Source organism: Triturus cristatus, chromosome 12 (assembly GCF_964204655.1).
Source record: "Triturus cristatus chromosome 12, aTriCri1.1, whole genome shotgun sequence".
Taxonomy (NCBI): Eukaryota; Metazoa; Chordata; class Amphibia; order Caudata; family Salamandridae; genus Triturus; species Triturus cristatus.
This window is the reverse complement of record NC_140595.1, coordinates 73,983,378-74,010,600: the sequence shown is the minus strand read 5'-3', so window position 1 is coordinate 74,010,600 and position 27,223 is coordinate 73,983,378. Positions and strand designations below refer to the sequence as shown.

Sequence of the window (27,223 nt, the reverse complement as noted above, 5' to 3'; positions counted from 1 at the left end):
GCAGTGAACGTTAAGGCCAGTGGGCATGACAAACTGCAGACCGAGTCCATGAGAAGCTGCACAGGTAATGTGTGCGACTGTACCTTTCCATGGTCAGCAACACAGTCAGGGGGCAACAAAGTGCAGTACAGGCCCACCTGCGTGAGACACAGGTGTGTGAGGGTGACTATCACTCAGACTTGGCTGTCAGGTGGACTGGGAGCTGGCTGTGCCTCGGGGACTGTCGGGACACTTGACGGGGGATTGAGCGGAACAGCTGAGGTAGAGCTATCAGTGGCTTGGCAAGCCTGAGGGCTGCTTGGACCAGGTGGTGTAGTGGCACGTGGAGGTGGAGTCATGCAGACGGGAGTCACGGTGTGGCTGGGAGATTGTGGAGGGTTGCCCTTCCACTTCTAGGGGATCCTAAATGGCTTGACTGACTGTGGATCAATGGGAAGTGGTATGGGCACAACAGCCACACTCACCACCACTGCTGCAGCAGGCGCTGGCAGCCCCTCTGGTGATGTGCTGGACCCAGCTGAACGCTTTGCCTTGCTTCGCCTCTGCCCCCCTTCCCCTGTTTACTAGGTGTCACCCCTACAGTCCCCTCCGGCCCCTGCTTCACTGGGCTTGAAATGGGAGTCGAGGTGGTGGTGATACTGCCTTTCAGCCCTTCCTAGGTGTACCCTTGGCATGCAGCACCTCCTTGGTGGGCACAGACACTGTACGATTATCCTTGCGCGATGCAGGAGAGTCCTTGGATTGGGATGCCACTGAGGCATGTGTGCCTGAGGTCTGCTACTTTGCTAATTGTCTACTGGTGTCGCCTGACGGGCTTTTCCCCCCTGCGCTCTGGGGTGGCTTTGGACTTCTGTGGGGATGGTGTCTGCGCCCGGGACCACTTGGGTTGCTGCTGCTGTGTGCTCCGTGTGCTGTATCGTGACTTTGATGTATGTGGACCGTGGTCACTATCGTCAGATGTGGCCACTGCCTGGGTGGTGAACAATGGGACTGGAGATGGACTGTGAGAATGTGCCTGTTGCAGGGCAGACGTCACTGTTGATGACAAAGCCTGGACTGTCCGGTGCAGCCCACCCACGTCGGAATGTATGTCCTCCATGAAAGCAACCACCTGGGGCAATTTCTTGTTGTGGTCAATAAAGGCATTTAGGAGAGCTGTCTGGCCTACACACAGCTGGCGCAAAATCTCCACAGACTCAGCACTGATGGCAGCAGGGGGGACAGGGGCAGCAGTGCCAGGGGTGAAGGACACTCTTCCCCTCTTACTGAGGCGGACACGGGCAGCACCAGAGGAAGTGGTTGGGAGGGTGGGCAATGGCCGCTGTGTGGTGGAAGTCGATGCAGAATCCCTGTTCCCTGTGCCCTCCAACATGGATGCATCCCCGCTGGCATTTGATGATGTGGTGCTTTGCGTCTCAGGCTGGGACTCCTCCAGCAGACTCCTGTCCCCCTCTGAGGCGCTGGTGACATCTGTGTCACTGGGCTCTTGGGCAGCTGTGGTGCTAGTTTCACCCCCACTGGTGTCCGTCTCCTGTCCCTCCGTAATCACAGGTGATGCTGCATGGGACAGAGAGATATAGGGTCAGGTCAGTGGTAAAAACAGAACAAACATATGCAAGCAATGCATGACAAAAGTTGAGCAAATCTACATGTTGCACACCACCCTGTGCAATCACATCGTGCCAACTCACTACATAGACTCAAGCAGTGCGTGGAAACTGGAAACTCAGGCATGAGTGAGCCATGTGATGACCACACAGCACAACACCCTGCCTGTGGCTCTATTCAAACAGACACACAACTAGTTCTGAGCACACCTAGGGACATGATGGGGGCACACTACTTGTTGCTAGTGACAGAACTGGATGGAACAGGAGGGGACAACACAGACCCAGACTACAACATGACAGTCCACAATAGACATTAGCCCATGCCACCCACCATGTCGTACCTTGGGGACAATAGAATGCTGCACATTGCTGTAAGATATCTTGCCCTCTCCAATATGGGTGCATGCAATGGACTCATTGATGTACGCACAGTCAGATTGGGCACACTGCCGTTACCTCCCATGGGATTCCCAAGACTACACCAATGCAGAAGAAACCTGAAGAGCACAACTCAGAATGTAATGTGAAGGCACAGCTTCCAAATCAACTTTGTAAGTATAGGTAGGGCAAATGCATGCCACAGGCACCCAGGCCAGCAGCCACTTACGTGCCATAGTCACACTACCAACATCACATAGGCCAGCGCTGGCACAGGCTCTGTACACATGCAGCCACTCCCAGCCAAAGTCAGACTCCCCAAATGCTCACACCTGGCTTGCTGCTGATCCTCCTTCAAACGTGCATCCAGCTCAGGCTATGTCACTGCCAAGATGCGCCCCATTAGTGGTGTCATGCTGCGCCGTGCCAGACGCCCAGTGCGAGGAAGCAGCCCCAGGGTAATCTCCGCCACATTCTTTGCCAGCCGGCTGATGTCGTCCCATCTCTTGTGGCAGTGGGTGCGCCGTCAGTTTGAGACCCCCAGGACTCGCACCTTTGCTGCAATGGCCCTCCACACGGCCTTACACTGGTGTACCTTGAGCTGCAGGCATGGGAGACAAGAGGGAGAAATGATCAGGGACACAGTGCCATGTACTGACCTCTATCAGTATGGCAGCAAGATACAACATCATCACATATCCAACGATAGGTCAATAAGAGACTATAGTACAGCCCACATGGGACCCCTGCATGGGAAAAGCTGATGTTAAAGCATGCAGGTGTAAGGGGGAACACAGTCCCTGCACATCTCACACACATGCAGGATGCCAGCACTGACACTACAATATAGCCTGCCCACATCTCCATCCATTGTTTGCTTGAGCAACACATACATCACATATCGACCTGTGTTTGTGGGTGGACTCACTGTGTACAAGACTGTGCAGCCATCAATGTCCCTATACTGTGAATATTTGAATGTGTCATGGTGGTCACATGCATGGACATGATATCACAAATACAAAATCACAAGGGCAGTTGTGTGCAAACCACAGTGCTGAGATGGACCATAGCTGGAGTGCTATGTGACAAGACTGATGTCATACTCTGTAAGTTGAGTGAGTTGTCCTTATCTTTGTAGGCGGGGACTGTGCAGGCCAGCTGGGCTCACACTGAGATGGACTACAGGGGCACACACAGCCATCTAGCCAAGCAATCACTGTCCTGACTACAGCATGAACAACCTTCTGTGTCACTGTATGGCTGACAACACAACACAGGTCACTCATACATACATGTGCAGGGAGGGAAAGCTGTGGCATTGGGTACACACTCCCTCCCACTGGAGACAGCATGTCAGGCAGTGCATGACACTACCCCACACTCCCAGGCCCCCTGCCCTCCCACACCACTGTTGCAGACTTACCACGACATTTGGGGCACCATATAGCCTTGGGTACTGTGTGAGCACCTCGTCCACCAGGACCTCCAGCTCTTCGCTCGTGAAGGGACTGGCACGGATCTTCTCTGTCCTTGCCATCACTGTGGATGTGAGACAACAGCAGGAGATTTTGGTGGCAAGGGTTCCCAGACATCAGTCCCTGGAGGCAGCAGCAGGTGAGGGGTTTCAGGCAGTAGTCCCTGGAGGCAGCAGCAGGTGAGGGGTCTCAGGCAGCAGTCCCTGGAGGCAGCAGAAGGTGAGGGATCACAGGCAGCAGTCCCTGGAGGCAGCAGCAGATGAGGGGTCTCAGGCAGCAGTCCCTGGAGGCAGCAGCAGGTGAGGGGTCTCAGGCAGCAGGCTCTGTGAACAGTGGCAATGTGAGGCTCACTCCCACATATATAGCCCCCTGGGGTCATTTCAAAGGTGCCAAGCTGCAGCAATTGGTGGTCCAGGTCTGCCTCTTTCAAATGCATCTAATGACCGCCTCCGCGGTGGCGGAGCACGCCTACCGTGATCTTCAAAATTGCATCATTTCACCACAATCATGGCTCCCATTGGCTGTAAGGGCATGCTCCATGGCAGTGATACAACGCTGGGGCCCGGGGTGCGCTGCCGCGATGATGCATCTTTCAAATGCATCCAATAACCGCCTCCGCGGTGGCAGAGCATGGCCACCGCAGTGGCGGAGCACGGCCACTGCGATCTTCAAAATTGCATCATGTCACCGCTATGGAGCCTCGCATTGGCTCTAGGGCGAGCTCCATGGCGGTGATACAACGCTGGGGCCCGGGGTGCGCTACCGCGATGGTGTATCTTTCAAATGCATCCAATGACCGCCTCCGCGGTGGCGGAGCATACCTACCACGATCTTCAAACTTGCATCATGTCACCGCTATCGAGCGCTGCATTGGCTCTAGGGCGTGCTCCATGGCGGTGAAACACCGCAGGGGCCCGGTGTGCGCTGCCGCGATTTTAGTGGCGGAGCATGCCAACCGCCATTTCCACATGTCTCCATGCTTATGACTACCGCACTTGTGTGAATGGGGGTGCTGGTGACACACCGCCGGTGCCAGGCGTTAGCTACCGCGATATGGGTGCCATGCATTGACACGAGGCTCCGCCATTCTGGCGGCGCAGCATGCCAACCGCCATTTCCACATGTCTCCATGCCTATGACTACCGCACTTGTGTGAATGGGGGTGCTGGTGACACACCGCCGGTGCCAGGCGGTAGCTACCGCGATGTGGGTGCCATACAATGGCGATGGACATCTGTCAAACATCAACAGTGCACAGTGCCAATGGCACATCATTGTGCACACGATGCCAATGTTCACTTTACTCCACTGATGGCTACACATGCCATGTTTGTGTGTGTAACGTAGATTTGCCTGTACCCACTCACATGTCACTTAAGGATTTGATGTTGGTGTAGGCAGGACAGTGTAGTCCTGGACTGTAGAATGTGTACAATGTGTTGAGGTCCAGTGACCATCACAGCAATGCTCGTCTCGATGAATGTTGATCTATTTAGCATTGCCTCTCATGTCTACTCATGAACACATTCATCATTCCAGCGCCGACTGTGGTCATTGTGTGGTGGATGTGTGCCAGGTTGTAATGATGCATTAAGGTATGACCGGTACAGCAGCTAGGTATGAGACAGTGGTTTTGATTAGTTACACATATGCTGGATGCTAGACTCCCAGGCGTGCACATGTGTGCTGTGGCCAAATCCCTATGTGCATTCACATTGCCAAAGGTGGTGTTTGAGGTACTTGTCTAGTGTAAGTTGACACATGTGCCCTTTGTGTAGCTGAAGGTGTCCCTCCATGTAAGCTGGTCTGTTAGTCACTATAGATGCCAGTCATTGTTGTTGTGTCATCCAGAACGTGATATGCTGTGCACACCTCATGATGTATTGCATTGACATGTGTCCACTATCATCTCCAAAAGGAGGAGGCCAAATTTGACTCGTCACTTGACGGTGCTGGAGGACATGGAGGATGTTGCGATCCTACGGAAATGCCGCCTGGACAGAGCCACCCTGAAAACCCTTTGTGATCTGTTGGAGCCCCACCTGCAGCCACACAGGACATATCCAACAGCTTTCACCCATACTTATAAGGTGATGGCAGCCCTGCATTGCTTTGCCACTGGATCGTTCCAGGAGACTGTGGCCAGTGCTGGTGGGATGTCACAACCGATGTTCAGCATGGTGCTGCGTGATGTACTGTCCGCCATGATGCTATACAAGGACAGATAAATCCATTTCCCCAGGGTTGCTGAATTGCCAGCTGTGAAGGGAGACTTCTATCCCCTTGGACACATCCCCAATGTTGTTGGGGCCATTGATTGCACCCATGTCGGTCTTGTGCCACCACAGGCAAATGAGCACATTTACCGCAATCGCAAGCATTACCACTCCATCAATGTGCAGGTGGTGTGCCTGGCAGATATGACCATCTCGCAGGTGTGTGCCAAATTCTCATGTTCGGCTCACGACTCCTACATCCTGTGGAGCAGCATAGTGCCCCAGCTGATGGCTAATCTTCTTCCAGAGCGGGCATGGATTGTGGGTGAGTATGCCTAGTCGTGTGGCGTGCTGTGTGTGTGACCTGCTGCCCTGAGACTCTGCAATGTTGCAATGTCTATTTGTGTTTGTCATGCCTAGGTGACTCTGCATATCCCAACCGTCCCTGGTTGCTGAGCCCACTGCGGAATCCCAGGTCCCCGGCTGAAGTCTGCTACAATGAGGCCCATGGGAGGACACGTCGTGTGGTGAAGCGTACTTTTGGACTGCTCAAGTCACGTTTCCGGTGCCTCGACAAGACCGGAGGTGCACTGGCATACTCACCCGGGAAGGTGTGTCAGATTGTTGTGGCATGCTGCATGCTCCACAACCTAGCCATTCGCAAGGAGATTCCCCTGCTCCTGGATGATGTTGAGGACCCAAGGCCCCAACCTGCAAACCAAGCCGTGTCCAGTGATGAGGACAGTGGAGAGGAGGAAGGTGTTGACCTGCGTGAACAGCTCATCACCCGCTACTTCACTTGACGGTGGGTTTCAATGTGCAACATACCCATTGTCTGATGATATTGCTGTTGTCGTGAAGGGGCATGTGAGAATTGTAGCATCAGCCAGTTGTAGACTCAGTGGTGGTTGTAAATGTTTCTAGGACATGTCATTTGGGATCATCAACGGGACGTGTATGTTGACACTTGGTGGCCATTGTGACATGTGCATGTTGGGTTATCCTGTTGTTAGGGCTTGTGTGATGTCTGTGATGCCACACTCAGACCAGTGACAGTTGTTCTGTTGTGTTTCCCCAGGTGCATTCGACTTCTCCTTGCCTACATACAGCCCATGCTCCTGGTACATTGTGATCATGTTGAAGACTGTACACCCTGCAATAAAGACGGATGAGACACAACAACATGTGTGTGAGGATATTTTATTTACTATGGTGAGATGCGAGGGGGTGTATATTTCCATTGGGGGGGAGAAGTGAGTTGACATTCATGGTAGATGAGATGGTCGAGTTGTCCCAACATTGCTGTGGTGACCCAGTCCAACAGACAGATGCCATTCACAAGGCAGTGTGGAGAAGGACAGTCCAAAGAGGTAATCCAGTGGTGAAGAGGGTTGCCATCATGGCTGGCTCCGTGACTGGCGTCTGGCAGGTGCTTGGCCTCCAGATACTCCCAGGGTCTTCTTGGGACGGCCCCTTTGTCGTTTGGCTGGGGGGGGCCTGCTGCAGGGCCAGTGGGGTCTGAGGACTCACCCCTCTCTGTGGGCGCAGGGGAGGATGGTGAACTGTCATTGTGCAGCCCACCAGAGGGAGGAGGAGGTGTTGTCTGGGGCCAATGCCTGTCCCTCAGTACCGCCACTTGCTGTCCCAGGAGGTCCACGATTTGTCCCATGCAGGTGTCAATGGACCTCATCAGCAGGATGAGCTTGTGCAACAGATCGTCCAACCGGCCTGTTCGTCCCTGGGCCTGTTCGTATGCACCCAGGACTCTGGTGATGTGTTCCAGGAAGTGGGTCCCAGCCTCCTGGTGTCCCTGGGTGACCCTGCCCCTCCCACCTGCCCTGCTGCCACAGATCTGTTGTCTCACCACTGTGGGCACCCCCATCCTCTCCCTGCCCTCCTCCATGGGTGGTGTGTGTTGGGCATCCTCTGGGACAGGGAGGGCATTGCAGGCAGCACTGATGGTGGTGGTGGTGGCAGTGGCCGCACAGGCCGTGACAGCAGGGGTCTGCTGTGGAGTTGTTGTTGCCGCAGATGTGGTGGGGGGGACGATGGGATCCTGGGACCTGTTGCTCCCTGGCACACCAGATGGGTCGGCCTCGAGCTCATCGTCCATGGAATCCTGGAAGTCAACATCCAAGAGTCCTTGTACCGGGGGTGGAGACTGGCTCTGCAGGTTGCTGGTGTTGTCCTCGGCAGTGCGTTCTTAGTTACCTGTGGGTCAGATGTGAAATGGTCATTGCAGTGCACCCGGAAAACTTTGTGTTAGCTGTGTGTCATTCACTTTTTGTACACTGCACAATTGACAGATCATCACATTGTTGACTATGTGCAGTACTGTGCTTCTTGACATGATGCAGTGGTACAAGCATTACTTGTCCATGGTGCGAGGTGTCAAGGCATACCATGCGAACCGTGCACAATTGAGGTTTACAGGGACTTATTGCCATCTAGGGCCTTGCACAACATGTGTTTAATTGAGGACTCATAGTTTATTTGTCTGACCTAGCAGACGTCACATCTGCCCATGGACTGGCCCTTGTCATCTCCTGCATCCCTTTGTCCTGTCATGTGCATATCTTGATTTGTGCCACCACACATGCTTTCATATTTTTAGAATGGTCCTTGTTGTACTTGCCCCATGGTTATGCACATGTAACTAGTTGCTGTGCATGATTGTGCCCTGGCTTACCTCTACTTGTGCATTGTTGTGTCACACTTTGGTGCTTGTGACAGTTTCCTTAGCTTACCTGTGTGCACACTGTGCTTGGCAATGGGGTAGGTATGCCTCTTTGTGCAATGAGAGGGCTGGTGTTGTCATATGGCACCATTTCATTTGTGAAAAATGGGTGGGTGCACGTACTGGCTACCTACTTGTGAGTTTGTTTGCTGTACTACAATGGCTTCCAACTGCTCCTGGGTGGGATGGGGGAGGGATCCATCCTGCTGAGGTGTGGGACAGAGGGAATGTTGGGAGTAGTAGTGCAGCCCTCCCCAGACACAAACACCCTCCCAGGGAAGATGACTACCTACCTGTAAGTTTGATGAATGTTGTGTAATGGCTGACACATGCTTCTGGGTGGGGTGGTGGGAGGGCTCCATCTTGCTAGGCTGTGGGACAGGGGACATGGTGGGAGTAGTAGTGCAGCCCTCCCAGACACAAACACCCTCCCAGGGAAGATGGCTACCTACCTGTAAGTTTGATGAGGGTTGTGTAATGGCTTCCAACTGCTCCTGGGTGGGATGGGGGAGGGATCCATCCTGCTGAGGTGTGGGACAGAGGGAATGTTGGGAGTAGTGGTTCAGGCTCCCCACCCCAGACACCCTCATTGTGAAGATGGCTACCTACCTGTAAGTTTGATGAGGGTTGTGTAAAGGCTGACACATGCTTCTGTGTGGGGTGGTGGGAGGGCTCCATCTTGATAGGCTGTGGGACAGGGGGCATGGTGGGAGTAGTGGTGCAGGCCCCCCACCCCCAGACACCCTCATTGTGAAGATGGCTACCTACTTGTAAGTGTGTTTGGTGTACTGCAATGGCTTCCAACTGCTCCTGGGTGGGGTGGGAGAGGGCTCCATCCTGCTGAGGTGTGGGACAAAGGGAATGTTGGGAGTAGTAGTGCAGCCCTCCCAGACACAAACACCCTCCCAGGAAAGATGACTACCTACCTGTAAGTTTGATGAGGGTTGTGTAATGGCTGACACATGCTTCTGGGTGGGGTGGTGGGAGGGCTCCATCTTGCTAGGCTGTGGGATGGGGGCATGGTGGGAGTAGTGGTGCAGGCACCCCACCCCAGACACCCTCATTGTGAAGATGGCTACCTACCTGTAAGTTTGTTTGGTGTACTGCAATGGCTTCCAACTGCTCCTGGGTGGGGTGGGGGAGGGCGCCATCCTGCTGAGGTGTGGGACAGAGGGAATGCTGGGAGTAGTAGTGCAGCCCTCCCAGACACAAACACCCTCCCAGGGAAGATGGCTACCGACCTGTAAGTTTGTTTGGTGTACTGCAATGGCTTCCAACTGCTCCTGGGTGGGGTGGGGGAGGGATCCATCCTTCTCAGGTGTGGGCCAGGGGGCCTGATGGTTGTTGTAGTGCTGTCTGCCTGTACACATGCCCCCATGGTTATGTTGTTAGCTATGTTTGGGGTGAATGGGAGTGGGTGAATGTTGGATCTGTGAGCCATGTTTTTGTGAGTGTGTGGTGCAGATGGATGGTATGTGTCCTAGGTGGTGTAGCTTTGTAGTTGTGCAAGGCAGTACATTGTAGAGTGGCGGTTGTCATTTGTTTGTAATTACCAGCCTCCACTCCCCCGGCTACTCCTGTGAGACTCTCTGGATACAGTATGGCAAGCACCTCCTCCTCCCATTGTGTGAATGGTTTTGGTGGAATGGGAGGGCCACCGCCAGTCCTCTGAGCCAGCTCGCGGTTCTTGCTCCTCCTCTCTTTGACCACCCTCTTCAGATCATGCCATCGCTTCATGATCTCCTTTTTTGATCTTGGGGTGGTCCATACTGCATTGACCCGTTGGACTATCCTAGCCCACATTTGTGTCCTTGTGGCTAATGGTGTCTGTTGGACCAGGGTACCAAAAAGTTGTGGTTCCACTCTGACTATCTCATCTACCATGACCTTCAACTCACTCTCAGTGAATTTGGGCATTCTCTGTGTGGCCATGGTGTGTGGTGTGCAAAGTGATTGTGGGTGCAGGAGTGTGAGTGGTGGTTGTGCTGTGTATGGTGTGTGTTGCGCAGGGGGGTTAGTTGTGCTGGCGTGGAGGTGGTGGTGGTGCTGTGTGTGGTGTGGCTAGTGATGTTGTGTCCTTTGCCGCTCCTGTCAGCTGGGGTATGTGTCCCTTCTCGCCTGGAGTTTTGCAAGAGATTGTGGTCAGGGAAGGGGCTAGTTTTATACTCAGCTATGTGGATGTGTCCAATTGGGGTGTTGCTGACAGGTGTGTTGTCCTGGGATTTGTATTTTTCGTTTTGCCATGTGGTTGTGTCATTGGGGTGTGTTTTGTGTATTTGGGAGGCATGTCTAGTTTTCTGTGTGCACTTTTTGGCCTTCTTGTGGGGTTTTGGCTCCGTCCGCCATATTTTTGACGGTTTGTCCGCCGCGGTGGCTGTGCTTCAGCTCTTCCACTGGCTCTCCCATTCATCCCATTGTGCGACCGCGGCGGTCGGAGATGACGGTACGTACCGTGGGACCGTCGGGCATATACTAATTTCCGGTGCAGCGGGTTGTTGTTTTTCTGCCGCAATTCTGACCGCCGCGGATGGATTTTGGCCATCTCCACCTGCTACGGGCAGTTATTCTTGGCCTCGTACCGCCGCAGTCGTATTTTTTTGGGCGGTTAATCCTACTTTGGCCGCCGGTTTTCCCACGATGCCGGCGGGCGGTTGTTTTCCGCTTCCATGGCGGTCGGGGTGTTTTTCCGCCCTCCATCCTAATGGACCTCTTAGTGTTTAAATTGTAAAAATAAAATAATATAAAATAAGTGCCAAAGTTTTTCTATGAACTAGCTGCCTGCCAAATGCGACAACCCCTTTCAAGACCAGCATATTCATAGTGGCTGGATTTCCATATGCTAGGCCACCAATTCCCATGTATGTCTGCCCGGCTACAGACACCCATGCACTCTAGTGTTCCGCATGCAGGACCTGCCAAACATCGGTGTTTCAGTCTCTGTCTCTTTCTCTCTCTCTCTTCCACTCCTTCTTTCTCTCAATATCGCTTTCTCACCTCTTTCTCTTTATATATCCTTCTCTCTTTTTCTCTTTCTTCCGTCACACCCCCAGTCTCACAGTCTGCTTGTCTCTTAATTATTTCTACTCAACTATTAAATATATTGCGTCATGTTACTTAAACGATTAGCTATAAAAAATTGAATGGTTTACCGTAGTTGAGGAGGTGGAGGGGGATATAATGTTTCCAACGATCCCACATCATCGTAGAAGTCATCTGAAGCAGAAAAACAACAGAGAGATCAACTAATGAACATTTGACTTTTCAACCACCCAAGTTACCTTAACCACAGGCTTATTTTATAACACACTGAAAAAGAAAATATCCTTACTATGACTGCACTCAGGAGTTATTTTTTCTGTCACCTAAATGCTAAAAAGTAGAGGTGAGAGATATATTCCACTCCCCCGGTGGAATTGGCAGATTTTTGGTCACTCTACATTATGCTTGTAACGTCGAGTTTGTGCCAAATTCCTCCAACCGCTGCATGGCAGAGTTCTTTCTTGAGTGGGGCTCACCAACGCTAAGTTGACGAGTGAGATGTGACATCCTTTAGTGTGATTTTCGGTTGCTAGGAGGGCACCCAGTGATATTTTTCCAACGTGGACCGAAGCGACCATTAGCCGTCAGAAAGATGCTGCTCGAGTAGAAAATCTACTTGAGCGGCACAAAATCAACTCGAGAAGCATAGCCCTCTGGAGCGCCATGTGGTGCCATTTATGCTGATTTTTCAGCGTGGAACAAACTCCCAGCACTAAATCACAGCATGAGCAGGGTAACGTACCTATTTCCGCCCGTTCGCGGAATTCCACTGAGTTTTTTTGTAACTCCGCGGAATTCCACAGAGTGAAACTCTGCGAGTTCTACTACAAAGAAGATGGCAAACTCTCAGGCTTTGTAACGTACAAAGGATACTTTGTGTGTCGAAAATGCCGTTCTGACAACACATGTTTCGTTTCCGGTTATTTTTTAAGCTTAACAATTGCGACTTTCTCTAGCTTAATTAAAGAAAGCATTGGCAAATCCAGTAGTTCTGATCTAGGCTGGCAGTCTTTTTGACATTTTTAATACTTCTTTTGTTTTGTGATGGGTTTGTCAAACTTAATTGTTGGAAGAGCTCAGAGGCACTTGCCAATATGAAAAAAACTGGCAAAAAGCTAAAAATATTTTTGGGTCTAAAACCACTTTGCCTTAGTAGTATTTGGTACTGAATGGCACTACTTTGTGTGAGGATGTGGTCTTTGTGAAAGAGTAAATGCCGCCACTCATAGTGAAGTTAGCCAATGGCTGAAATGGGTTGGCCAATATCCCATGCTGTAATGGGTGGAAGAAAAAATGTGAATGACACAACAACAGACCAATGGATGAAGTGGACAGGCTGACAGCCCAAGTAGGTAAGAATATTATATATATAATTTTAGTAGTATCAAAAGGTGTTGGCTACTGTCAAACCTAAGAAAGCAATATTCAACATTGGTTCCAAATTTTTGGGGTTATCATAACTTTTCAAAAGAACCTTCCCAGTACAGTTCCAGTTAACAATCCATGAACTGATTAATCTTTACTGCTCGACTTTAAAAAGATTTGTCAATAACCACATCAAATACACATCCCACCATGGTTGAAATTAATGTATATACCTAACTCAAAGCCCACGTTATCATCAACGGTCACTTTCTAGCCATAACAGAAAATAAATAAAGCAAGAAAGGTGTGTGTGAGAGTTCTTTAGAGGTGGAAAGTCAAACAACATAAACAAGTGTGTGACAGACAACACTGAAATTCTGTAGCTCTCTCAGTGTTGTCTCAACCCCAACCGTGCAAAGAGAATAAAGTTCTCAAATTAAAAATGAGGCATCACTCACATACAGCACATCCTTTATTAATTGTTGTGTGAGTCCTCCGTTTAGAAAACAGGCATATAACTGGCCACTTCTAACTGCAAAAGGCCAACATGTTTCGTTGCCATACACTCTTGGCAACTTTGTCGGGGCTGTTGGGGAATCAATCTGCACCTCAGTCCATTTTCCTCACCCAATCTAGTAGCTGCTTATGTCCAGCATACCAGCAACCAGCATCATTAAAAGAACATGTGCCAACTGGTCGCGTTCCACCTTACAGACCACAAATGTCAGTCCCCGTCGCGCACGTTCTGTAGAGAAAATTCCGGAGCGCGACGGGGACTGACATTTGCGGTCTGTAAGGTAGAACGTGACCAGTTGGCGCATGTTCTTTTAATGATGGTGGTTGCTGGTATGCTGGACATAAGCAGCTACTAGATTGGGTGTGGAAAATGGACTGAGGTGCAGATTGGTTCCCCAACAGCCCTGACGAAGTTACCAAGAGTGTATGGCAACGAAACATGTTGGCCTTTTGCAGTTAAAAGTGGCCAGTTACACGCCTGTTTTTTAAGCTGAGGACTCTCACAACAATTAATAAAGGATGTGCTGTATGTGAGTGATACCTCATTTTTAATTTGAGAACTTTATTCTCTTTGCACGGTTGGGGTTGAGAAAACACTGAGAGAGCTACAGAATTTCAGTGTTGTCTGTAACACACTTAATTTGTTTTTTGACTTTCCACCTCTAAGGATTCTCACACACACCTTTCTTGCTTTATTTATTTTCTGTTGTGGTTAGAAAGTGACCAATGATGATAACGTGGGCACACTTGCGAGTACCATTCAGTAGCCCTGTGGGTTTGCTCACGTGAGGTGCTTTCTTGCCTTTTCTAAAAAAAATTCATACTTTGAGTTAGGTATATACATTAATTTTAACCATGGTGGGATGTATATTTGATGTGGTTATTGACAAATCTTTTTAAAGTCAAGCAGTGATGACTAATCAGTTCATGGATTGTTAACCGGAACTGTACTGGGACGGTTCTTTTGAAAGGTTATAATAACCCCCAGGAGTCTTGAAAACGTGTGATTTACTGCTCTCCGGGGTCAGACCTAGCATTGTTTATAATTGATTGAGTGGAGGCGGTCTGACTCCTTGTTCCCCCTATTGCTCCCATTGTGAATGTCCAAATTATTGGGCTCAGCACCTTCTAGAGTTGTTTTTTCAATAATTCTGGATATATATGCCAGTACTCAAAATAATATTTCAATCACACTCTTCCAAAATGTTTCTTTTAAATCTTGCCTATGCCCCCCTCTGATGCATGCATCAACCCTGATTAGAAAAATACACTTTTTCTACTTTGATTCTTTTTGTGTCCATCTCATTGATGCAACACAATCTACTGTAATTGATGGTTACACTTCTATTAGTAATTTTGGGGATAATTTTCCTTTAAAAAAAATAAAAATAAAAAACCTTAATTCTCAGTTCAGTTCTTCTAATAATATAATTTTTTCCATTTGTGAATGATCGAGGCATCAGGCCATATAAAACCCCAAAATATACTAGTAGAGTCTTTCAAAAAGATTTGTCCAGAGGCGGCCGGCACGGCTCGCAGTGAGGGGGGAATGGGAAAAAATAAAAAAATAAAAATAACATTTACCTTACCACCACCATCGCCTCTTCTCTCCTGCTTACCTGTGACCGACTTCAGGTCAGAACAGGAAGCAGCCAGCCAGCCTTCCACCCCTAAGCCAATCACAACACAGCAATGCAGCGTTGTGATTGGTCTGAGTGCCATGACACGGCGCTCAGCCAAGGGCTGGAAGGGTGGGTATGTTCTCCATGCAGGCTATAATGCAGCCTGCATTGAGAACAGGGGAGTGCGCATGACTGTTTTGGGCAGCCTCAAGAGGGCTGCCCAAAACAGTCATTGCACACAGTGGTTTTCTACCACTGCTCCCCTGCAGCTCCGCCCCGCACCCTCACGCACTGCCGCAGCAGGAGGAAAAAATAAAATGATAATAACATTCAGTTATTATCATTTTAGATTTTTCTTTGCTGCTCCTGGCAGTGGGGCGACGCTCCTCTGCCTTAGCAAAGGAGCCGCCACTGAATTTGTCTGCAATTTGTCTCAGAAATTCTAAGGTTTCCTTAGACCACCACATATTTAAGAGTGTTTTACTTTCACCTAGATTTAAACAACTGAAAAACAGGTTTGGAAAGTACATTTACTTGTGCTGATGCTGCTAGCTTTTAAAAAGACAGCTAGTTGTAGTATTTGCATAGTATGTATGGTGATTCACACTCATGCTATGAAACTCTTCAATGCAAAGATAGTTTGTGATAGTATTTGCAAAAAATGAATCTGTACCTTCTTTGGAGCTGGAGGACGTCTTTGGTTTTGGCCTCGGTGGTGGCGCTGGAGAAAGAGCTGTCCGCTTGGGCATCGGTCGAACTGTTTCGACGTCGTCATAATCCTCACGGTCTTCACTGGGATGCAAAAAGGTCAACTTTACTTAAAGACACTAACTGTTCTTGAAAAATTCAGCACACTGGTAGAGCATTCCTCAGCAAGCAACAGACCATCTCCAGAAAGAACTCCAGCTGCATCAGGCGGCATAGCTCTATCAGCGAGTATGACTCCATGAGCAACTGTATTACCATCAGCAAGCACAGGTCCATAATCAGGCATCGCTCTGTAAGCAAGTATGTCTTCATCAATAATAGTTTCATCAGCAAGCACATGCCTGTCTAAGGAACACGAGAATCCCAGCCTCGGTCCTTATATGGAAACGTTCCTTCCCTAGGAACCACACTCTTCTAGTCTCACCAATTCAAATTTAAATCCACAAAAATTACAAATGATTTCCGCATATATCAGTACAAAAGGGCATTAAAGGGTCCATTGATGATGGAGACAGAAAAAGTTATCTTTTCCCAGTCCAGCATCTGTACTGGTCACTAACAATGGGCCTTCCAGGATGTTGCTTTGTTTAATGACGCCTGCTAAGGTTTCGAAGAGCTACTGTGACATCATTTACCAGTTGACATCTTTAAGTGACAAACAATCCACCTGTCAACTGACCTCAATCCCTGAGGCAGTTTCTATCACCCACTGGAGCATCTAAAACATCAGTCATCATAAGGACCTCCTGAATCATCCACCTACATCAGGACTTCATTGCAAGTCACTCTACATGGGCTACCCTCAAACGCAGAATCTCATTCACAGTTTTCTGTATTCAGAAGCGCCTTTTGGAAAATGGGGCCAGTCTACACCCCAACCCAACCCATCAGGAAGACCAACATTCCAATGAGTTTTCTATGCTTAATAGAGTAATACAAACATGATTCCAACATTCACAAAAGCAACATTTTGATTAAATGTACTATTATACATACTTAGGAGACAAAAAGGTATTGCCTAACAAAAGTGGCCTCATTAATTAAACCATTTATGGTCATAAAACTATGTTTACAGCCCTACATTGTCTTTTTTTATATGTGACAGTTATGCAGAATAGGATACCAGCCTACAGCACAGGGTTTTGCAACAGTATAATTCTCCATCACAAGTGTGCCAAATTATGCTGTAGTAAACACCCCATATGGGAATAGGAGTGAAGTAACAAACAGCCTATTTATATGTAGGTGGGCAGCCCACCATACTGCTAATTTATAAATGACCACCAAGCAGGCGGTCATTTATAAAGACACTGCCAGGAACCGCCGTGACGACACTTCGTGTAAATGCATTTTAATGTTTGCTACAGCGCTGCGTCTAGCAAACACTATTCTTTTTTTCTTTTAAAAAAGAAAATCCGAAAACAGGATTTTCTTTTTGATAAGACAAAAGTAATGCTTCCCTCACTGTGGGACGCTTCTGCCTATCTAAATTGGGTGGGTGGACATGTAGTGATTTCTACGATGGCCTTTACTCCCTAGAGCCATCGGAGATGTTTGGCCACAGAGTAGACAAAGTAGTATCCACCGTGGCCAAACTTATGGTCCGTCACAATTAAATTTTGCGGGAGGACCATTATATTGGCGGGGAGGGAACTCCGTCACTATTGCGACTGTGAACCCTCTCCGCCAATATATAAATCAAGCCCAAAGTGTGATTCGCCCTTTGAACTTGTGGATAATCATAAACTTTGATACAACCTTTCCCGCCATGGAGATTGACAGAGATTTACTCCAGCCAAGAACTGGAGTACATAATTTCAAGGTTGGAAGGGAAACAGATCATCCTCAAACTAGTTGTAAATGAGAAGGAGAAAATGTTTCTCCACAGGGAAAAATATTTCCACATGGAGAAAACAAATTTGCATTTGCACATCCAACTACATTTCAGAAGTGGATAATTGTACACTACTTACAAATAAACAATATGTCAGTCGTAAAAACGTGACAGGACCTTCCCAATAGTATTCTTGGGAACCTTTCACTGGTGGAGGGTTCTGTACATTCTACTGAGGATGTTAGTGAATTGCAAACAAGTGTAATGTAGATTCACAGTAAGGTGTAAAGCTTTGTGCATACTATTCCATTTTTATGTCCAGCCTGCCCTTGTAGTCTCAACCAGAACCACATAGTCACAATCACCAACTCCTTAATATAATTAACCAAATTAAATTAATCGTGAGTTCTACTAGTTGCTTACCATGATGACGATGAAATGCTTATTCTACCCGAACCCGTCGAACCTATTCGTGGATGATGCTGAAGGGAGAACAACAGGTCCTTTGCTTCCAATTTTTGTTTCAAGCAATCTAAATTAAAAAAAAAAAGAATCAATGATGTAATCATGGCAAATAGCCTTTATGCAAACATATATTGGATGTTATGTGTCATGTCTGCTCTCTTAGTCCCAACTAGTTGAACAGGAATGTACTTCAGCAGATGCACTTCATCCTCTCAAAGACAAGATTAAAACTTTTATATATTGATCTTCTTGGCTAACATCAGGGACTGAGATAGCATTGCACAGATGGATATTGTCTTGTCCCCCTTAGAACGGCTAGTAACATGTGTATTTTTACATGCATCACACAGGAACCCAAGCCATAACATACATGGCACTTACCACACCCCCATAATTTTCCCTGCAGACATTTTCCTGGACACCCCAGTGAAATGCCTTTGCAGGAAATGCTCAGAAGAACATGTGGAATTAATGCACTAAACACCAGTATCTTATGGTATTCCTCATTCTGAGCTGTGGAACTCAACTGGTTGTAATGACCAGTGCATAATTTGAGCCGTTGGTGAGGTGGGGCTACAGGCACCCATTTTTGGAGACCGGTGCTTATTTTTTATCAATAGACTTTGGCCCTGAAAATAAGAGAGAAAGGCTGAATAGAGGGCAGGAAAGAGAAAGAACAAGACAGAAAAATTGTGACAAAGGGAGAAGGCGGCGATGAATAATATCCAGCAAGAGTGAGATAATGGGGTAGTGACTGTACGGGGGTGGAGTAAAGTAGCATAGTCTGTAATAAAACAAAGACAATCTTGGTACTCCATAACCCTTACATTTGGCAGCGCCAGCGTCGGGCACCTAGAATAAAATTTGGGCCCCAGCACTTTTACAAATTAAGGTAATTACCATATCCAGTGACCATCACACTCTGGGTAACAGTAGTTACACAGAATGCTAATTGCCACCTATTTACCACTAGATTCAGAATTTAGACCTAAATGGTGTTTCCAAACTGGAGAAGCTCCAAATATACATCAGAACTTTACCCCTAAAGGAGCGGATTCGCTAAGTTGAGCCTCAAGTCTGACATGCATGCTCCATGGTCGCCATTGTCTCTACCGCTAACATGCGGCTTAGGTTACCAACATAGCTGTCCTGTATGAATGTACGACATGGTACAAAAATGTGATGCAGTTAAAAACCAAAAGTAACACTGCCACCACTGTCGTAGGAAGACAACCAACTCTACTTTGAGAGATGCTACAGGATAAAGATCCTGATTCAGAGTTTGGCAGCGGGTACTCCATTACAAACGTGACGTACATCCTTTAACAAGCACAGGATATATGAGGCAGAGATTTTTTTATATCTCTACAATGATGATGGTAGTATTGAGGCAAATTTTTATTATTATTTTTGTTGTTATTATTATTATTGTAATTGTTATGACTATGATTACGTTTATTATTGTTGTTGTTGTTAAAATGTTTGTTATTGTTATTATTGTTGTGATTATTATTATTATTATTATTATTGTTGGGATATTATTGTTATTGTTATTATTATTGTTGTTTTTATTATTATTAGAGTTATTCGTGTTATTATTATTGGCTTTATTTATGTTTTCGTTTATTCTATTGTTTTGAAAACAAACCCATCAACAGCTTTGCTGGGTATTGAAGTTTATGTTTCTAAAATGTCCTTTATCATTTCTGATTTTCATTCAATGATTTTCTATGTGATTCATGTTTAAATCAAATGTTTAGACAGAATTCTTTTCATCATAATCTGCTTCAAAGACAGTCCCAGCCTCACATCGGTCAGGTGTGCACACTCAAAGGCTAGATGGGTCAATTAGATTGTTATCTACACTGGCAAAAAAAGTAAGTGATTTTTACAAGATCTACAAATGAGTAAGTCAGCACAAATAATTTCACTTTGCAATGAATTGGCTATACTCAATTGGAAATGGCTAACTTACCTGTAAGTTCCTAGTCCATGGTACACGGTACCCAGAGCATGTAGGTTAGAGGGGGGCTCCAGGTCTTGCAGCAATGATTGTGCCACCCTGGAGGTCCCCCGTAAACCAAGGCCCTAGTCCACCACTGCAGACTGGTAGAGCAGTCGTACACTGATAGCCCAACTTTGCAATTGAAACCAATGGCAAAGCCACCACTTCCCATGGACATGTGTGTAAGTCACCCCTCTGGCAGGCCTACCAAGCCCTAAAGGCAGGATGCAACATATGACACAGGCAGGACATGTACTTTACATGTCCTGACAATAAAACACGATAAATAACCGTTTTTACTGTGGCAAGACTTGCTCGCCCAATGGGCATGTTTGCACACTGACCCCTCAGCTGTTCTAACTCTTGAACAGTGCGACCAAAGTGGGCAATCCATGGTATCAAACAACATATTATATTAAGACTGACTTGTATTTCAAGTCGAAATTAATGTAACTTGTTGCAATGTGCAGCTTTAGAAAAGCTGCCACTTTGTTGCCTTTAAAACTCTTGTGCCTTCCCAAGCACACATGGAGCCTGCTCCACAAGACAGCTTTCTGCCCTTCTTGAGAGATGTGCTAATGACTCTCAGGACAGAGAACAATGAGGGATTGCAGAACAGGAAGGTGTCACCTCCCTCCTACATGATGCCACTTGGGTGTTAGCCCCAAAAGGCAGGCTTCAAAGGTGAAGCCACCTTTGAAGGGCAAAGGTGTAGCACAAGGGTGGACAGCTGACCCATTGTTGCAGTAGATATTCTTGCATGGGAGGCAGGGAGAGAAACCAGTTGCCATATTGTTTCCCCAGGGGCGTGTACCCCCGAGGTAGTCACACTCTGGGGATGGGCTAGTGAGGCTGCACTGTCAAAGACTGTACCTTCTGCACCTAGTGGCTAGCGAAGGAAGGGGCTGTTCCTGCTGTTTCCTGCTCAAGGAGAAATTGTCTCCACAGCCCAGTCAACCCAAGAGAACTCCAAGCGCCAGCTGAATGGTCTCTTGTTCACAGCACAGGGACATAACACCTGAAGAAGTCTGCTGGGGAAACTTGGTGGCCCAAAGTCTTCAAGCTGCTTCCACTGCCATTGTGCAGCTTCGAGGACCAAGTTCCAGCGCACAGAGTTGCACCAGAGAACCCTGAGCCAGAGAGGGCTGTTGGATAGTTTCTGAGACCCTCCAAAGGCGAATTATCAACTCAGGAAGGATTGGCCTGTGACAACAGGTGACTGGTAGTCCAGTGGTGACTGGTCTTAGACCAGACCGCAGGAGACTTTGTGGCACGTCGACCCTGCAACCAGGAAACCCTCACCATCTTTGTGGACCAAAGAATCCCTGCAGGAAGACCCCTGTTGAGCACATTGCCTTCAGAGCATCCTTAGAGTATTCTCAGCATCCTTAATCCCTTGCATCAGGACCACTCCATAGAAATCCATGGCAACGCAGATAAAGTGCCTGGAACTGCGGAAGGGCTGCTATTTCAGTGAAGGTAACTGTTCTTGAGGATCTTGCTGGTCTCCCTTACTAGCTCCCTGCTGGAGCTGGTCGCCCCAAGTATTTCTAACCAACTGCATTAATCAACCGCATTGAGACTTACTTACTTTTCCTTTGATAAAGTTTCTAAGTGATACATTTGTTGACTTTGCCAAGGTTTGTTCATGGTTGATTGAAATTGCATTGATTTATTATTGCTTGTAAAATCTATATATCTGGAATCTTCCGGTGGATGTTTTTTCATTCTAGTGACTAAAATCTTATAAAAATACAGTCTATTTTTATAAATTGGTGTCAAATTTCTTGAGATTTGTGTTGATTTCTTCTTCAATTGTTTCAGTGCTGATTAAATGCTTAACGTGTTCCTCTGTGCAAGCCTTGCTGCTCAGTGCTATACCTACCCAGGGTTGAGATGAGTGTTTCACAGACAAAACCTACTGAACCTAAAGGGGTCGGTAAGTGTATTACCCAGTGAGGTTGCACAACCACACCACATAATGCACCCCATTTCCTCATACCATACAATTAATTTGAGGTAAAGCAAATAAAAAAATATAATAAGACTTCAAGCAAATATTAAATCGTAAATTGACAATGTTCATTTAAAAAATCTACATTTTAGCAGTAATTCTTTGAGCAAACATATAACTACAACACAGGAAACCAATAACACAATATGTTGAACACAACATGACTATAAATTGCTTCACTATGTATTGTATTTTTACCTCATTCAAGCTGTGGGTTCATGTAACATTAGTTAGTTTCTGACTTTACAGAATTCTTATCATATGTTTTATTTGAGGCTGAGAGTGTAGCTTTACATTTAGCATTATTAAACTCTCTATGAAAGCTGTTCACGTTATCTACATTTCACTTTTATCTAATTATCAGAATGATATAATGTCCACTTGATCTTCTATCTACCAATATCCATTTAAAAGAAGTTAACATATAAATTCAAAGCAACAGCCACCCACCTTCCTCAATATAAAACAGTATAGTAAATAAACCACAAAGTGCAGGCCCTAAATTATTGCACACTTTCCGTAGGGGTAATATCAATGACATATTTAATACTTATTCTTCAATGATGGCTCTGAGCTGCTATTGTCTGTATTATGGTCTAGTGAATAGACAAATGAGAAGTGACTGGCTAGAGGTATGGTTATAGCGATGAATATGAAACATTTACTGATTTTGATGATAAAGATCATAGAATTACATACATATCCCTAGTCCTCCAAGCCTGGAATCTGAGAATGGTGTATAAGATGATATACGCCAAAAACTCTCGGTTATGTACAAACAGTTATGAGATTTTGTCCACTTTGTGGATTTTTATTCAAAATCTGAGAAATTGTATCAATCTATTTTAAATACTTAAATTTTTTTAATAAAAATGATCTTGACACACTCAGAGTAATAGTGTGAGCATATTGAAGTATTTTTCATACATACCCATTTTCTTCTCATTTGCAGGTTGCACCATGACCATCACACCTTTGCCCTTCGTAAATCTTGTTAAATCCACTACTGGTGGTCGCGTGGGTTTCGGTGGTCTCGGTCCCAACTGTTTTGGGTTTGGTAATACCTTTCGTGGAGGGACATTCGGTTTTTTGCAAGGTGAAAGTCTTAAAGGCTTTGGTGGCAGATGTTCTTTGCTTGGACACCTTTTTATCTCATTGCCCCCTATGGGATTTTGTGTCAGCTTCATAATTAGATTCTGGTGAAAGTCCACTGGCCTTGGGGTGTAGGAGTTGCCAGTCTCTTGGGCAGTAGTACTAGTATCATTTTTTTCCCCAAATGTGTTTTGTCGCCCAATTTGGAAAAGAGGTCTTTGTACGCTGGTTTCATTAGGAGATCGGTCGCCATTATACCTTTTTGTGGTATCCACTTTCAGTTTTGGATTGTTTATGTTTGACCCAATCTGTCCACCTGCCAGTTCCTTCAGATTTGGGGATGAGAGTTCCTTCGTTAATTCTCTCCAGGCAGCCACTGGGTACATTGGTGAGTAGGGATTCTCAGGTTCTATCTTTTTAGGTAAAATGGCTGGTTTGGGCTTATTTGCAGGTAGGGCCGGTTTCGTTGCAACAGGTGGCTTAAATCTACCCACATCATTTTCTGGGGGTTTTGTGTGAAATTTAGCCATTAAACTTTTAAAATCACCTTTTTCTTCCTGTGAATCAAAGAGGAAACATTTAGAAGAAAATCACAGGAATAAAATTAATTTCATTAGCATTAGTTCAAACACTTAACAGATCTTTTCCATACTACACAAGTTCAACTACAATATTATTAATATAAAGGGACACTTAACAATCATAAAGTATTGGATAATAATGTAAAATGTTAAAGCTTTATTCATGGACTTTGTCCTACAAGAAGCATCAATGAATCCAGATTGGGGTGGGAGGAGACATGGGCCAGGTGGAAGTACACAAAGCGTAGAAACATAAAAGTTCCTTCTGAACACAATTGAGCTTAAATGCCTTCTACACGACTTTGAACCTACTTATGTGTATGTTAGGAGTAGCAGATAGGAAGACAATAGAGGCAGTTTCTCATGATTGGAAAATAAACAAACCACTTACACAACGTGAAATTTAACAATCAATTTGGACTTCTCTTGCTTAAAAAGAAAATGTAAAAAAATATAGCAACACAAATGTTTATTTACAGCTATGCAACATTAATAGAAACTGTTAAATCTGCTTTTCATCTAATTTGTAGAATAAGTGTGCTGAATGTCCCAAATCAAAGAGCACACTTGGAAAGATTTCTGTAGCCCCAGGTGGATTTCGTTCATCACAAGAAGGTGGAAACAACAGGTGTCTCTCGCTCTTTGCAATGATGTTAGGCTCATCTGGATTTAGAGGTTATAATTTAAACAACCCAGCAAGAGAATTACTTATCTGCAGAGGTTATTTGGAGAAGCTTGGAGCCCTACCCTCATCCTTGAAAGCAATGGATACAGGAAACAGTTTTTAATAATAATGTATTTATTATGTATAATCAGCACACACACATTGTGTATCAGAATGATGAAAATATTACTGTATTGTCAGCAGCCATAATATAAAATAAGATGATTAGAAAAATCCAAAGCATTTTATCCCATATCCCAATTGATCTAAACCATATCTAATGTACTCACAAGCATACCTATAGAAAGCTCCAAGACATGAATAACAGGTCTTTGGTATTTTCAAATACCATTTATAACTTATTGTCTAACGACTCCGGATAAGGGAAGCGGAGTAGATATGAAGTATCTTGTAGCTACATCACTGTCTGAAAAATGCCTTACTTAGAGACACATCTGAAAAGGCAAACAATTGTATCAATACATACTTCCTTCAAAATAAGCTCTGTGCCGGGCCATACGGCCATGTGATGTTGGTCACTACATGTAGTTCTCTGGGAAGATAAACGAATAGCAGTTTCCTCATCCCTGCTTTTCTGTTATTTTTGTTAGTGTGACTAATGTCAGCCTACTTGTAAAATAATGTGGCGATCTTGTACACTCTGTTAGTTCTTATCACCATTCAAAATCAATAATTTTCTAGATACTAAGCCCTTCACATTCATAGCCTAACGAATTAGGGCCTGATTCTGCGTTGGTCTGTCTGACCACTGCGGTTGAATCAGCATCAGATTTACTGCCACCGACCAAGCAATCTGACTGCCATATGATGAGGCTGGCAGATTGCTCTTCGAACGACTGCTGGAGCACCGCCAACACCGGCAGCCTGTTGGAGACTGCCGCGGTGTCGGTTGGGTGAAAGTAGCTACCATGGGGTGGTACAACAAACTTTCACTGCCGTCTACATTGCAAGTTGGCTTTCTAACAAGCTGACTGTGGCATTGGGACTGCCGGCTTCGAGTTGTCGGAACTTAAAGATTTGGAAAGCATACTCATCCATTTCATTTCTTCCCCTACAATCCCCAACCTCCCTTCCTCCAGAGCCCCCATTAACATCAGAATCTTGACTAGGAAGAAAACTACCATTTTGACGCAGAAAACCAAGTAAGTCTGTTTTGTACCATATAGCTAATGACTAGGCTGGGCACATATGGTCCAGACTCCAGAAAGTGGGTATTTTTTCTATGTGTCATGCATATGTGTATATTCGATACTTGTGCAGTCAAAATATACACACATGCATTGACAAATATAAAAAAACATTCACCGCCGTCAAAAAGACTGCTGCCAGCCCATCGGAAACATTGTAACATGGCAGGTGGGAGACTGCTGCCGCGGCAGTCTTCCTTGGACTGCTGCCAATGCGGCGGTATGGCTGTCAGACCGCCAAACTCGTACTCAGGCCCCTTGTGTGTTCATTGTTTGGTCATGCAATTAGGCCGTATTTCCATGTAACATGCATTTGTCATCAGAAAAGCCCTGCTACATACGTATTTACTGTGGATCAGTAGTAAAATGGTAGTCACACATTTACCTTGAAAGGTATATGTACACCTAATGCTAAAGCAGAAGGTCATATTGAGTAGTAACTCTTTTACCTTTTCAGTGTACTACCTCCTGATTTTGCACCGGACTGTCAGAAGTTGGAACCTCCTATTACATTCCTCTGGCCAAAGTATCAAAATATTTTGCCAATACAAATGGTCCGACCATGGGTGGCTCTACCTACTGCCTTAAATTGCTCATGGAAATATCAGCCATAGCCCTATGCATTACATAACATATTTCACCAAGTCATGGAAAAGGATACATCCTTTAGATCTATATGTTGCAAAAAATACCATTGAAACATTTGGTTTTGAAGACGACTAGTCACTGATATTCTAAAAAAAAAAAACAAGATGCATTCCTAATCTCACAAGACTGAAAGTATCCTTGTTATGATTTTTCAAGGTTCACCCGAGAGTTCATGCTATGTGGATCCATTATAGCTCCTACACTATACCATATTTTGTGTAGCTTTTCACAAAAATGGACCAACAGTGGAGAAATCCAAAGCAAATGGGATATTAGAGCCAGCACTAATTGTGGTAATGATTGTTACAACTTGAACAACGAAAGACATTGACAAACACATAAGTGTTAGTGAAGACATGATACATTTCTCTGTGTCTTGGACTATTGCAAAACCTTTATTAGAAAACCTTTTACTCAATTACCAATAATAAATAAACTTGATACTGGAAGTATTTAGTGAAGTAGAAAAAAAAAAACACATACAGCATCAAATGCCTATAAGTCATAACCAGAATTCAAATTTATTTGTGAGATTAGTAAATTGTAAGGCTGAATAAGAAGTAATTCATTCATTTAACCCCATTTTCAAAATTGATTAACAAAAAAACAAACAAGCCATTAGCCAAATTGACTAAACAAAAGGAATCTGTCTATATGCTTGAGCAGCTTTGAGAACCTAAACTCTGAAAGGTTGAAATGTAATTGTATAAGATGACAGATGTAGTTTTCCAAATGTTATAAGGATTTAAACCATGAATGTTGCAATCTTTCTGAAAATAAATGTAGTACTTTTCCAGACAGGTTGTACTTATCACAATTAATAGAAGAAGTTTGGTAGACACCTAAAGCTCGGTTACCTACACAATGTTAAAGAAACTGAAAAAGTTAAAGTTTGGCCCACATGAACTACAATGCAAATTATACAAAGTCTCCAAAAGCATCCTAGCAATTTTCCTTTTGCAAGTATTTCATTAGATTCAAGATACAAGAGAAATTATAGAAATAGCTTGTATGGATTTCTGGCAACTATTTGTATGATCAGT

The 27,223-nt window shown here is 45.7% G+C and overlaps 1 protein-coding gene across 1 annotated transcript in view; it reads right to left on the bottom strand.

Annotated features, from left to right (window-relative positions):
• The window catches only part of LOC146772573 (uncharacterized), a 141,224-nt gene that overhangs the window by 47,984 nt on the left and 66,017 nt on the right, over nt 1-27,223 (bottom strand). Inside the window, exons 2-5 of the mRNA XM_085639555.1 lie at nt 22,919-23,636; nt 17,927-18,035; nt 15,635-15,753; nt 11,569-11,632 (exon numbers count right to left, since the gene is read on the bottom strand). Of these exons, the coding sequence (XP_085495681.1) occupies nt 11,569-11,632; nt 15,635-15,753; nt 17,927-18,035; nt 22,919-23,636 (1,010 nt within the window). The remainder of the gene's footprint in view (nt 1-11,568; nt 11,633-15,634; nt 15,754-17,926; nt 18,036-22,918; nt 23,637-27,223) is intronic.